Raw genomic sequence first — 14762 nt, forward strand, 5'->3', positions numbered from 1 at the left:
CGAGTACTGACTTGACCATCCTGAACTAGCAGAATCGATATAGAAGTTTTCAAAGCATTGGCTACAACATTCGGTATCAAGTCAACCAAGTTTAAATTGTAGTCTTTGTTCTTGAAATAAGCGTTGAGGTCTTCTTCTTTGATAGCGTCAAAGTCTGAATAGAATTGCTTATTTTCTGACAATTCGTTTTTGATCGTAGTTATAAGCGATTCTACGCTGTAATCACCTTGGTCATCTTTCTCCCTCAGCCCAAGGCTAAATGCGTGAAGCATGCAATGTCCGTCTCCCGGGACAGGTATTCTTCGTTTCCCAAGGTTCCCTACATAGTCGTCGATAATTTTACTCTCGTCTTCCTCATGGTTCCCAGGGAAATGTCTAAAAAAGATAAACAGAAGAAAAGCAAGTAACTTCATGAGATTGAGACGGTGCCGACCACGAGGAATGTAACTTGTTCCCTGCAATACTTTTTTTCCTTTATTTGCTTTTATTGAACACCAGGGCTACGTCTCTATCATATACACAGTGAAGTGGGTCCGTATACGCTTGATGACGTAACCTCTATCTCAGTTAATTAGTATCGAGAGGAGAAACAGACGTGGATCTTTTTAGATTACCAACGGTCGAAGGGCCCAGATAAGCGAAACTGGAGGAGGAACAACAGGAAAAGGTGGGAAAAGGGACAACACCCTCTTCTGTAACAGACGTGCATGTTAAAGATAACTCTGCCCACCAAGTCTGGGAACCATTAAAGACTGATCAACTAATCCTGTCGGCCTTTAAACCGGTCAGTGTAAAACGAAGACTGCGGAGTACAGACTGCAGACCGAGGGTAACATGCAGACTGAGGGTAAGGGCAAACTGTAGACCAGGAGACCAGACCAGAAAGTCTGCAGTCCGGTTAGCCTGTATAGCGCTCCATCTAACCTGAATATCACTCGTCTGAACACCGCTTCATTTGAGCCTGATAACGTTCCAGCTAGCCTGTTTACGGTTAGCTCTCAATGTCCTCATTCAGGGAAATGGTGACACGATTCTGTTAAAAATTCTGCAGTCTGAGTTTTCCCCCGCTCTGCAAAATGCAGTCCGCACTTTTCGTTTTACACTGACCGCCTCTCAACTTGCCCATTCCCCCCCCCCCCGCTCGTTTTCTCGCCGCTTGACTTTTCGCTCGCTCGACTGACTCAAACCAGACTGCTAGCTTTAAGTTATTTTCTGCATAGAGCTGTTTTCTGCAACTAGACTTTGTCCGACATTACCTTTCTGTATCCAGATATGTTAACGGATACCAACTAATTAACGGTAAAAAAAAAACCCTACCAAAAAGGGAAGGAGGTAATCAAATGTACTAGCGTTAGCTAGCTGACATTCATGATAAAGTAGGTACTGCGAGCATTAATCAAATAAAAGATCAAATTGCAGGCTACAACTATACTTTTTACAGTGATCATCGCCCGGGGAACTCCCATATAAAAAAGACGGGGGTACCCCTAAGATCCCTTTTTGTGGGCGCGGCATGAAATCAAATATCTCCTGTCATATTTTCTTGGGCTTACTATCCTAAACGGTATCGCAAAAGTTCTCGCAGTGGACCTTTTGAGGTTGAATACCCTAAGTGGTAACAAAAACTTTCTATGTGGGAGTCCTCCCCCCGCGAGGATCGTCCCTGCTGTATTTGGTAATAGGAAAAACCTATAGAACGAAATGGTTCGTTAAATATAAACTAGAAGAACTAAAGGCACGCTTAAAAATACTGGAATATCAGCATCAACAACGTCGTGTATATAGATTAACTCTAAACATTTTCGTTTAACACCGTGGTTAAGTTTAAAACTTGATTTCACAATCACTAAGCAATTAAACCGATGGTTAAAAAAATATAACTTCAGTGTAGAGCACGTGATTTTTAAAGGATGTATAGTATTTTTGTGACGAGCGAATCAGTGAAAACAGTGATAGGTAGTCTTAATTATGTGGAACAGAAGTCACAAGCCTACACTCATGTTTGTGATTGAGTAAATTGACGTTTCAACTAAGTTTCGTGATTATTCCTAACAAACCTTAGTCTAGACGAACCTCTACTAAGCGCTTAACAGGGGTTCGACTGTATGTAGATGAAATATATCATAGGCACGTTTTCTGTGGCTGTTGATTGGAGTCTCGTGAATCGAAGAATCGAAGAGTCGCTCGGAGCTAGAGTATTTGGAGTATTTCTTTAGAGTTACTCATACCCAGAGTGTAGATATTTGATGTAAGTCGTTTCGTTGCCTTTTGTTTTATTACAGTTCTATTGATTTTCATTTAGCTTGTCATTCTGCGTTTTTTTCTTTTTACTCCTGCAATCGTCAATTCATTTTTATTCTTTTACCGCAAGCGATGTACTAGCGGCTCTACCCACCAGTCGATAAACCTCTTTGTATCCTGTTGACCGTTTTGTGGCTCACTTTGGTTAACCTGGCGAACTCTGGTGTACGACACCTCGTGTCCTCGACAAACGGCATTGTCGATTTAGCAAAAACGATATCTACACTTACTGAATCTAGAAACGAACTCAGTTATCGATGAATAGGACACTATCTAACCCTCACCTTTTTTCTTCGTCCGTGGTGTCTATCAGAAACAAATAGAAGTTATCATCAGTAGAAGTATGAACTGGTAAAATGATTCTATTATAAACCATGGGAGGAGTTATGAGAGTGGGCCCCGAGGGTGGACTCTTATATAAAAAGGACGGAGGTGCTCGTCGCACCTTTTAGTGGTTCACAAAGCAGTTTGGCACCTGTTAGGTTGTTCAGCCTAAAAAAAGTCCACAGCGGGAGTTTCTGTAGTACCTTTTAGGATATTGAGCCGAAATAACAGGAGATGTTTGACAATGAAATAAGTCGTTATTGTTATTAAAAATGATGAAAGTGTCAGTTAATATGTTGTTTTAAAATTGGTACCTCTTAAGGGTGAAAAAAATTCAAGCCACACCCACATATCAGGATCTTAGTACGTCTTAGAGGTTCTTTTCAAAATTTCCGATGGGCACCCCCGTCCTTTTTTTATGGGAGTCCCCCCGGGGATAGGCCGGGGGTAGTCGTCGCACACAGCAAAAATATGCATTACATGATATGTATATGTTTAATGTTATTAATAAGCAATGAGATTATGAGCTCGAGATTTCTGAGGTGATAACTGATGAAGCTGAATCAACCTTCACTTCATAAAACTCGACAGCAAACAATCTAACTGTTTTTGCGGAGTTCTGACTGCATTTCCTTGAAACAATGATTCCGATCCCAATTTTTTCTTTGCATATCTGACAGACTGTTCACAGGACTCTATTTTCTCGTATTTTTATCCGATCGTTGAACGCGCAGATAAAATCGCGAGAGAACTGGACGCCAGCGCAAAACGCGTACGTCGAAAAATAGAGAGGCTGTGAACAGTTTATCCATAATCTCTTGATATAAAGTAGTATTTTAAAAACTTCTCGCTTTATCGAAAGTAGGCGCGGTCTAAATTGGCATTGAAATCTTGCAGCTTTGTACGCGCTCATTAGTTGATCCAACAATTTTGAAGTTTGAAGTTACATGACGGCATTTATTTCTTAAATTTCGAAATTTCATCTCTGAAATTTGTGTTCCTTTCAAGTTTACTCCTGAAACTGTATGTCTTGCTTTCTGACTGGCTCCCGTTTAACAGTGACTAACCGGTGTTTTATCTTCGAATTTATAAATGGAAAATGAAATGGCGATGTGTTAACTTGACTACGAGCAGTCCCTCTTTTTCCTCAGTTCGCTGCGCGAGAAGCACATTTACATAGAGCGCCGGAAACACTTCACGCGTGCAGACGAGTAAAATATACAGCGTAATCTTTTATTTATTAGCTTTTGTATATGTTTTGTCACATACTAACTTTCCTACGGAGCAACCTTTATAAGACCTAACTTACGATCAGTAAGAATTCCGTTACAATAAAAATGTGTAGAGAGTTTTACCTTTTCGTTTCAAATTCAATAAAGTGAATCATTCAACATATCCACTGAACAGAGATGTTTCTTATGCAAGTAAAGATCGTACAGCATACGGCGTTGTTTAAACAAAGATCTGTTGGCTGTTGAAGCAATGAACTATACTATTCACCTGAAAAAGTTGGCAAATTTGAATAATAAAAAGAGTGTTTTGAAACTGCAAAAAGCTAGAAATATGACTACTGCATGCTGTGCAGCTGTTTTCATTCCCTATTCGGCCGTTTCTCTGCTTCTAGAATGTCCTTACCGTAGATGCCTATGTTTCCTGACCCGAGAACTGAGCGAGAAGAAGCGGAAAAATAAAAATGGAATTCGAAAGCGGCCGTTGAGAAAGTCTAACATCAACCTTTTCTTATAATTTGAGCATAGTCACGACTTTGTTATATAAACAAAAGTCGGCCGGAAGGTGCACGACTGAAAATACTTTTCCAGCTTACCTCCATCTTGCTTGATGAAAGGTTTCTTGTACGCCGTACACACAAGAGTACCTACAACAGGCACATGATCCAGCAGTGCATTTTCGGTTTCTTTCTCGATTTCGAGAGGCTCTACCGAAACAACTGTGATGTCCTCTGTCATAGGACGTTCATCAGAAGGAACTGTATCTGAAACCATAAAGGCATCTTTAAATTTGACAAAAGATTGGCCACGTTGGTTTTCATCTCGATTGCATAACGCATATTATGGTATGGTTACTCCTTTTAGATTCAATAGTTCACTTGTGTTATAGTTAAAGTCCCCTCTAATGATAAACGAAGATAGCTCTTCCTTCTCACAAACTTTACGTAAGAAGCAAGAGCTCGATTCTGCAAAGAAAAGGTAGTTTCTTATTTTTCACTTGTGTTACACGTTCTTGCAGATCAACCCTTGACATACAAAATTGTTTCTAAACGCACAAATTTAATTTTACTACGCCGGAGAAATTTGAACGCATCTTCATTTCTACGGTTAGGCCTATCGTCCACGCTAATCGGTCCGCATGAAAACGGAGCTTTTCAAAAACGCTCTTCAAACCGGAGGAATTCGTTCTCAAATTTCTCCAGCGTAGAAACGGGGCCTGAAACGTCAATTTAAAAAAAATATGAAAGCGCCATGCACTCTATTTCACTGACGTGGCCAGCAGTCATGCACATTCATTGGATCAAAAGAAAGTGTTTCCATAAGAAAAGAGTTCAGCTTCTAAAGGATTGGTTAAGTACACCAACATGGCCCCCATTTCATTGTTTTGTGCTACAATATGGCTGCTGTGACGTCATGTGAAAACACTCTATGAGGTACAGGTAAAGTCTGTGTCGGCCAAAGTGGTCCATACCGCCGCAGCTTACTCAAGTTTCCTGGCGTGATGCGAAAAGGAGTATTTCTAGCATCCCGGAATGTCAGTCGACCATCTTAGGGTTACCCTCAGCTCAATTACTTCGGTACACACTTTTATTATTCAACTTTCATACACTGTACGAATTCCGATTTTCTGATTGGCTGATTTGTACCACGTGATACTGGGTTGTGACGATACAACCTCCTTGACGTCATTATCATGGTGTAATAGCCGTGGTGTTAATTCAACACACCAATGCCATTACACCATAGTGGTTTCAATGCAGTGTTTCTTTATGCAATGTATTAAATTTGAATAATTAAAATGTTAACGCACTCATTGCTCATTTCTTTAAAGTAAACACTCAAATTGCAGGAAAGCCATTAGTTTTGTTGGCTCTAAATCGCATATTTTTTTGTTCTGCATACAAAATGAAATGTTAAAGCATATCCAGTTCCTCTTTTTTTAAGGACGTTCGTGCAAAAGTTTCCAGTCAATTGACTTTTTTAAATTTTTGCTGCAGTCAGTTCATGGGATAGCTGTGTCAGAAATGCAAAAAAAATTTGGGGTCGCCGACTTCATTTCAGAGATAAAGCGTTTGGAAAAGTACCCGGATTTTGAAAAATTGGCGCACACAATTCAGCATGGTCTACAGGGGTTCACAGTTAAAAATATCGAAGGTGAGTCAACGGAGGCAAACGATCTTAGTCATATTTTGTAGAAGTGGGTCTGTTGCGTAAATAATTCCAACTGTTACCAACGTTTTCACAAAACTTAACCCTTCAAGAGGCATTGAAACCGTCGCACAGAGCTAAAAGGAACGGAATTCGATGGTGCATTTGGAAAAAAATTCAAACTTCTAGTCGATATATTTTCTTGATTTTTTTTTAAACGTAGAAAATCGGTAGAGAAAATGATCCATCAAAAGAAAAATAGGGGTCACCAAACGTCCAAGATCGTTAAATCCAGGCGAAGCTGTAGCAATGGCCATCTGCCTTATCATTGTGCATTTTAGTAATTTTTAGCGCGCGCTCTCATGCATGACGAGGCGTGCGAATTTCCGTGCGCAGTGAGGACGGGCAGAAACAATTAGCGCGAACGTCCTTAAAAAGAACGACCACTGGATCAATGAAATTTGGTACTCACCAAGATCCTGTATTGTGCGATTTTAAAATGAATGTAGTAAAGTGGCAATTTAACTTAGTGGAGTCAGGAGCCATAATCGGGGACGGAGACCGTAAGCGCGCGCCATTTCAAGTATTGGGGTTGTCCCCATGATATGGGACAAAAATTCTATTTTTAGAACAAATTGCGCCATCACCTGCGGCACACGCGCGTACATGCTGCGAGGATTTTTGCGGATGTCGCGCGGGGAAAATGGCGTCCGAAATTCCCAAAATGTTTCATGTTTTTGCCCCACAACTCAACGCGTTTACGTCTGTTGGAATTTTGCTTAAGTATTTTCGTCGTAAGCTGCTCCAGTTTGAGTGAAGTAAGACAGTGTCGAATTTAGGTATGTTCGGCAGTAAGCTTACATATATCGCTGACCAAGTTGTGTTCCGACTGATGCTTCTTTTACATGAGCTGTACATTACTCCACTTTAAATTTCACATATGTTGAAGATTAACAGCTTTTCCATTACACAGCAAAAAACTAGCTGGATATATTTAGATATAGCAGAGCTTCAGGACTTCATAGTTTCCTAGCTCCTCTCGCCACACGCTTGCGAGCAATTTGTCAGTCTATCGCGACCGAAAAGTAAAACAAAATAATTGTTAGTTTGAGTTTCTCTTGAATTGTAAGCAATGCTTGATATTTCATCAAGGCTTAATAACTTTACGTCCGTAGATACTGCTCAGTTTTATTCGTGTAAAAATCCAGTAAATTCTCTGTTGTCGATGAATGAGAGCGCACGCCGATGCGTGTTTTGTACAGTCAGTAAATGATGACAAATTGTGCCGCACTTTCGTGTGAAAGTGTACATCGAACTCAAACAATAGCTCTATAGTTTTTAAATATGTTTAAGATTGATAAATGTTTGAGAAAATATTAAAAGCTAAGCTGAAAATATTTGAATAAAGCAGAAACAATCAGCAAAGTTACGATGACGCTTTCTTTAATCAACTTGGAATAACGATTTCGATTTTGATGATCGAGTTATCAAAACTCCTTGTCTATTTTCATGTTCGCAGTGTAAAACTTTACTATGCTTATGTTGAAGAAACACACATGATGTTAGTAGCCTTTTTTGCATTCGTGAAATTTGTTGCAGCATCTCAGCACAAAAGATAACGAAAGAAATCTTTGTCAAGATTTGTTGACAATTGAAAACACCGACTCGGACTTGAAAGTGCACGAGCTCCATGCACTATGCAAATGAGCTAATTGTACGCGTCAGACTTTCCTTTCAAAAACTTTTGCAAACTCACCAAACAAGCAGAGACAGTAAGAAACCATCAAAACAGGTTTTGGTTATGATTAAACATTGTCTGAGAAACTCACAAATTAACTTGATACCAGAGTAGAGAGTTTTCTTGCTATATTCTTAAGCATACGCGTAAGCTTACAACTAGCATGAGCAGATCTTATTATTCATTCCCAGCGCGAGATTGAAGTCTTTTTTTCGTCCCTAAAAAAACCCACCTTTTCCGTTAGCTCAGAGCATAAAACTGCATATAAGCGCCCTGGTTCGTATTCCCTGCCTTATTCCCTGCCATCGCTGTGAAAAATACGCAAGAGAATCTCTCAACTCTCACCATTTGATCACGCAACGTGACAACATCCACGCGAGAGCCCCTGACATGTGCGTGAATCCGCGCGGATGTATGACGTCAGGATGGCGCAATTTGTTCTAAAAATAGAAAAATTGTCCCATATCATAGGTGCGCGCGAATCCCGAGACTTACGGTCTCCGTCCCCGATTATGGCTCCTGGTGGAGTGCAATGTTGGTCTGAAATCATACGTGATTTCAAATAGAACTCTTACTGCGCTCCCCGGGGGGGGGGGTACTTTGGGAATTTCTGGGTGGGGATGTGCCGCCAGGACCCTGGAACCCTTAGCCTATACCAGAGCTAGTTCAGCTGAATTTTGCTAACCTATATTAGAGTAAACTTCCCAAATCCCCCCAGCTACCGACACTGTCGAGGCTGATTTGCGTAAATTTAAACTTGCCGGTTTGGTTTTTTTATATTTTTGAGTGGCAATTCCTGGTTTCCTTACTGTAGATAAAATCTTCAACGAACCAGTCAGTTTTGTGAAAAATGATACCCTATTCTAGACCCAAACGCTTTGATTTATATACCCTATCCTAGAGTAAACTGCTTGAAAACCATACCCTTCACAACGGCACATACCTATATAGCCCATATATGGCAGTGCCCCCCCCCCCCGCCCCTTGGCTGCGCTCCATCCTCGGAGATCCAGTGGCTGGTTAGACGGACGTCTAGACGCGGTTCGCGGTAAGAAATATTGCAGAAAAATGTATGGAAAATTAGGAAGACTAACCGAGCGTCTTCTATCCAAGCTACATCCTTGAAACTTGGTGAATACAATCTTCTACCTAGTATTTTAACGTTGCGATTCAAAATTGTGTAAAATGCAATTTTAGCACCGACTTGAGGTAAGCGACGGTGTTCGTACACACTGAAATGAAATGCGGCATATTCCCAGTGTCCAGTTAATTGCCAATGTTTTGTATCCCATCAATATGGGTTATTAACCACGCGTGAGATCAAGATGGCTGGATATTGGCCAAGTTCTTTTTCCTGCGTGTTCATGGACTGAGACGGAGTCAAGTCGATAAACACGCAGAAAAAGAACGAGAACAATATCCAGCCATCTTAACCTCACGCTTGGTCAATAAAGGATCTATTGTATGGAAAAGTGTTATTTTACACGACAGATGTAACGAAAGTTGTCTCGGCTCAGGAAATCACAAAATGTGTTGAGAATGAAAACACATTTTGGTGCCAAAATTTATGTACCATATCACGGAATTTCTTATACCCAACAGCGAAAATACTATCACTATTGAACCAAAACAGTCAGCGCTAGCAGGTTCCATGTCGTATCCTGGGCTAATCCCCGCTCATAAAAACCAACGTTCCAAATAACGCTTATGACACTTGCAGAGATATGATTATCATGCCAAATTGCCCCCTATTATCCGCACAGTCGCGGGGCTGGGAGGCGAGGATTTACATTGGAAAGACAGTTTTGTTCACCTGTCTTGCAACTAGGTATTATAGGAACTGCAATCTCCTGTTAGTTTTAGATAACTGCAGATTGGGAAATTTATCATAATCTCCTAGACACTTGAGGGTGTTGACTTCTGGCGCAGGCTAGCATGGAAATATGTACACTACAGTAAATTATGACGCAGATTACCTCTGTCAGAGCCTTGCTTTAGAACGTGGGATGCCGAAACTTTTCTTGTCTGGCTGTGTGATTCTGTAGGTTGCGCCTGTGAAACGTTCCCGTGGTGACCATCCATGCGTTGTGTCTCCAACTTTGTCTCCACAATTTTAGCTCTGGGTATTTGATGGCTAGTTGAGTTCGATTCTGTAGAGAAAAAGTAGGTTTTTATTTTTTACTTCTGTTACACGTTTTCGCAGATCAATCCTTGACATACAAAATTTTTTCTAACCGCACAAATTTAATTTTACTACGCCGGAGAAATTTGAACGCATCTTCATTTCTACGGTTAGGCCTATCGTCCACGCGAATCGGTCCGCATGAAAACGGAGCTTTTCAAAAACGCTCTTCAAACCGGAGGAATTCGTTCTCAAATTTCTCCAGCGTAGAGTGGATAGGGCCTGAAACCTCAATTCAATAAAAAATGTGAAAGCGCCATGCGCTCTATTTCACTGACGTGGCCAGCAGTCATGCACATTCATTGCAACGAAAGAAAGTGTTTAGATAAGACAAGAGTTCAGCTCCTACAGGATTGGTTAGGTACACCAACATGGCCCCCATTTCATTGTTTTTGGCTACCAATACGGCTGCTGTGACGTCATGTGAAAACACTCTATGAGGTGCAGGTAAAGTCTGTGTCGGCCAAAGTGGTTCATACCGCCGCAGCTTACTCAAGTTTCCTGGCATGGTGCGACCAGGAGTATCTCTAGCTCTTTAGCATCCCGGAATATCAGTCGACCATCTCAGGGTTACCCTCAGCTTAATTACTTCAGTACGCACTTTTATTATTCAACTTTCATACACTGTACGAATTCCGATTTTCTGATTGGCTGATTTGTACCACGTGATACTGAGTTGTGACGAAACAACCTTTTTGACGTCATTATCGTGGTGTAATAGCCGTTGTGTAAATTCAACACACCACTGCCAATTACACCGTAGTGGTTTCAATGCAGTGTTTCTTTGTGCAATGTATTCAATTCGAATAATTAAAATGTTAACGCACTCAGTGCTCGTGAATTGTCGGGATTTACCTGCACGAGTTCACTAATGTTACAAGTAGAACGTGAGGGACTGGGCCCAGCCCCAGGTTACTTATTATTATGGGATCGAAAATCCCACGCGTTGGAGAGAATGAAAACGAAACGAGGATCGATGAGAAAACGTGTTGCCATTGTAGTTTTGTAGTAGTTCCTGTGCGAGATTGAGTAGAGTGTAACATTTGGTGACCCCGACGTGACAAAGAAACCATCGAAATGTCTATAAAAGTCGTCGAAGAGATTCAGATAGAGGTGAGAACAGCAATTTGTCAGCTTAGCGAAGCGAGTCTTCGAGAAATCTGTGCGGGGCTACATATCGAAGTTAAAGAGACGGATACGGGACGTCTGGCGTTAATACAAATCCTAACGAAATATTTAGACGCCGAAGAACTCGGAACTGAAGCACTAACGAATCTCAGAGAAGCAATTAAAGAAAAGAAACCGGCAACGAAGGACGCGAAGAGTGAACAAGAGGGTGGTGTGAAAACCGAACATGTGGATCAGAAGTCTGCTGTCAAGTCAAGCACAAATGCAATTACGCCTAAAGAAACCACAGCGATTCCACCGTTCAGGAAGGAATTTAAAATATCGGGACAGATTGGAGATTCACGTCAGAAAGATCGCTTGAGCTTTACCAGTCTTGCTCACCAAATTAACGCTGGACTGAAACGGGGCTATAAAGAAGAAGAAATTGTCGAGGCCGTTATTCGAGCCATCAATCCAGGCCTTAGATTGAGGAGCTACTTGGAAGGTAAGCCCGATCTAGATCTTGCCAGATTACGTAAAATACTCCGGTCACATTACCAAGAAAGGGGGGCTACGGAAATGTATCAGCTGCTCAGTTCGGCAGTACAGGAAGCTGGGGAGACCCCTCAGGACTTTCTTGTTCGCCTCCTTGATCTAAAGCAGAAAGTACTGTTTGCATCTCAAGAAGCAGGATCTGATTTGAAGTATGACCCAAAGCTGGTACAGTGCATGTTTCTGCATTCATTATTAACTGGGTTACGGAATGATAACATTAAAATGGAGATAAAACCATGCCTGCAAAACACCCAAGTGGAAGATGAAGAACTTTTTGAGAAATTGAATGCAGCAGTTAGTAATGAAACAGAAAGAATGCAGAAGCTTGGTTCCCGTCATGACCAGCTCACAAACCGAACCCCCACACAGCTTGTAGCCCAATTGGCCACCCATGACGACAGCCATGCCTCAGTTGAAGGTAAAACCCCAGAAAAGCCACCAAAAGTTAACCTTCTTACTGAAGTTAGAGAGTTGAAAGCGGAATTGGCTGCTATCCGGGAGGGCATGGAACAACAAAGCCGCGCTAGCCCTCACCCACAGTACAACCCTGTAGAGCAAGGGAGGGTTCGCCCTAGAGGGTGCTGGAATTGTGAAAGACAAGGAAGGGGTTTCCGTTGCAACCATTGTTTCAAGTGTGGTGATGTCGGCCACTTCAGTTACCAATGCCTAAGGTCAAGCCGAAGGGGCTATAACTCAGCAAGCCCCCAGGGAAACAGACAAGGGTTGCCCCCACGGGACAAGGAGCAGCCCCCTCGATTCATGAGCAGTCCCAACAATGCATGAACTGTGGAAAGAGGGAGGATTGGGCACATCAATACTTGCGGTGTTCACAGTGCCATACTAGCCACTATTGTTCAAAAGTTTGTCAAAGGGAACATTGGGAGAAGCATAAGAAACTATGTCAAGCCATTAGCGAAGTTGAACTGAGGGAAAGGGCAAGTGTTGAAACATTGAAAACGTCGTTCAGTTCCCACCTAACCCCGAGACAACGTTCTAAACTCACCAAATTAGTGGGAAGAAAATGTGTGGTTTCCTGCTTGATTCAAGGGGAAAAGGTGGATGCCCTGTGGGATACCGGAGCTCAAGTTTGTGTTGTGTCCAAACATTGGAAAGAAATTAACCTACCAAACGAGCCAGTAAGAGACATAAGCGAGTTATTGGGGGAAGATGGATTAAATCTCCAGGCCGTGAACGGTACAAAAATCGCATATGATGGCTGGATTGAGGTAGAGTTCCAGTTGGTTGGGGAGGACGGGTACTCGGAGCCATTGACAGTACCCATACTAATAGGAAGTGAAGATAATCAGGAGTATCCCATCATCGGCTTTAATGTCATTGAAGAGGTCATTAAGAGGAGTAGTAGCCCCAACACAACCAGCCTATTGCCCCGAATAGTGAATGACTCGTTACCATCTGTGAAAGAGGGCGAAGCAAGAGCGCTGGTTAATTTCATCCAAAGTATGGATGATGAAGCTGACACCGGTATGCTCAGAGTCGGCAGACAAGACGTACGTGTCCCACCAGGAGAGACTGTGAGAGTCAAATGTCAGGTACACTTTGGACTATTAGAAGAAGATTTGCCTGTTGTGTTTGAGCCCAAAGAGGAAGGGGCGTGGCCTGAGGGGCTAGAAGTTCAGGGCTGTCTCCACCGAATCTCCCCGAGGTCTTCGAGCCGAATGTATGTTCCAGTATGCAACAACACCGAACGAGAGATGACCTTACGTAGGCGGACAGAACTGGGCACTATACAGTTAGTGCAGTCCGTCACGCCACTGCCAGTCGAAGCTGAACAGAAACAAGAGAAAGAGGAAGGTGAAACTTGGAGTGAGGCAACCAGTTATGAGTGGGAGCCAAGTCAGCCCGAACAAAGTAAAGCAAAGTGGACTCCCCCAGTTGACTTGAGCCATTTGTCAAGTGAGCAACGGGTGATTGTCAAGGAGATGTTGAGGGAAGAATCCGGGGCCTTCGCTATAGATGATGGTGACATTGGATGTGCCGAACATTTGAAATTGGAAATCAACCTGAGAGATGACGTCCCAGTACAAAAAACATACAATTCAATTCCAAAGCCCTTGTACGAAGAGGTAAAGTCACACTTGCAGGATATGATCAATCGTTGTTGGATAAGCAACTCAAAGTCACCCTACTCTTCCCCAGCGGTGTGTGTGAGAAAAAAAGACGGCAGTCTGAGACTATGTGTTGACTATAGGCAGTTAAACAGCAAAACTGAGGATGACCGCCAGCCCATCCCTCGCTTCCAAGACATCCTGAATAGTCTCAGTGGGAACACTTACTTTTCAGTGTTAGACCAAGGAAAGGCATATCACCAAGGATTCGTAGCAGAAGAACACCGACATCTAACAGCGTTCATCACCCCCTGGGGTTTATACCAGTGGAACCGGATTCCTTTTGGCCTTAAAAATGCACCCGCAGCTTACCAGAGGTACATGGAGAAATGCCTAGAAGGTCTCCGCGATGAAATATGTATTCCATATCTTGATGATGTCCTGGTGTACAGTAGAACATTTTCTGAGCATGTAGACAATGTGCGAAAGGTACTTAAACGTTTGCAGGAGTATGGTATCAAGCTGAAGCCAAAGAAATGTGAGTTGTTTAAGCCCCGTGTTCGTTACTTAGGCAGAATAGTCTCAGCAGATGGCTACACGATGGACTCAGCAGACGTTGCAGCAGTGGCAGCCCTTAAGGAAACTAAACCAAGAACTGTTGGTGAATTGCGCAAACTCCTGGGTTTCATAAGCTATTACCGCCAATATATTCGCGACTTCTCCAGATTAGCCAAACCCCTTTATGACCTACTTTCAGTTAAAGAATGCAGTGACCAGCCCAGCAGAGCTAAAGGACAGAAAGAGCACCCCAAGTGGAAGTTGCCGACATCGAAAGGACAATCGTCATCAAATCACAAAATCCCGTGGAATGAAAGACACCAAGAGCGATTAAACTTCCTAATTGAACTTCTTATGCAGCCAGGGGTAATGGCTTACCCTGACTTTGAACGACCATTTGTACTGCACACGGATGCCTCAAGCGAAGGACTTGGGGCGGTGCTCTACCAAGAACAAGGGGGGAAATTGAGAGTTGTTGGCTATGGCTCAAGGACATTGACGCCCGCGGAACGGAACTACCACTTGCACTCAGGAAAGTTAGAATTCTTGGCCCT

General features: G+C 42.5%; 1 protein-coding gene across 2 annotated transcripts in view; it reads right to left on the reverse strand.

Annotated features, from left to right (window-relative positions):
* The window catches only part of LOC145493272 (uncharacterized), a 219932-nt gene that overhangs the window by 29087 nt on the left and 176083 nt on the right, over positions 1-14762 (reverse strand). Inside the window, exons 4-5 of one of the 2 annotated variants that reach the window (XM_081472700.1) lie at positions 9717-9890; positions 4451-4618 (exon numbers count right to left, since the gene is read on the reverse strand). The exons of the other annotated variant lie outside the window; for it this stretch is intronic. Of the exons in view, the coding sequence (XP_081328826.1) occupies positions 4451-4618; positions 9717-9890 (342 nt within the window). The remainder of the gene's footprint in view (positions 1-4450; positions 4619-9716; positions 9891-14762) is intronic. 2 annotated transcript variants of the gene reach the window in all.

This window comes from Orbicella franksi, chromosome 7 (assembly GCF_964199315.1).
Source record: "Orbicella franksi chromosome 7, jaOrbFran1.1, whole genome shotgun sequence".
NCBI classification, from domain to species: domain Eukaryota; kingdom Metazoa; phylum Cnidaria; class Anthozoa; order Scleractinia; family Merulinidae; genus Orbicella; species Orbicella franksi.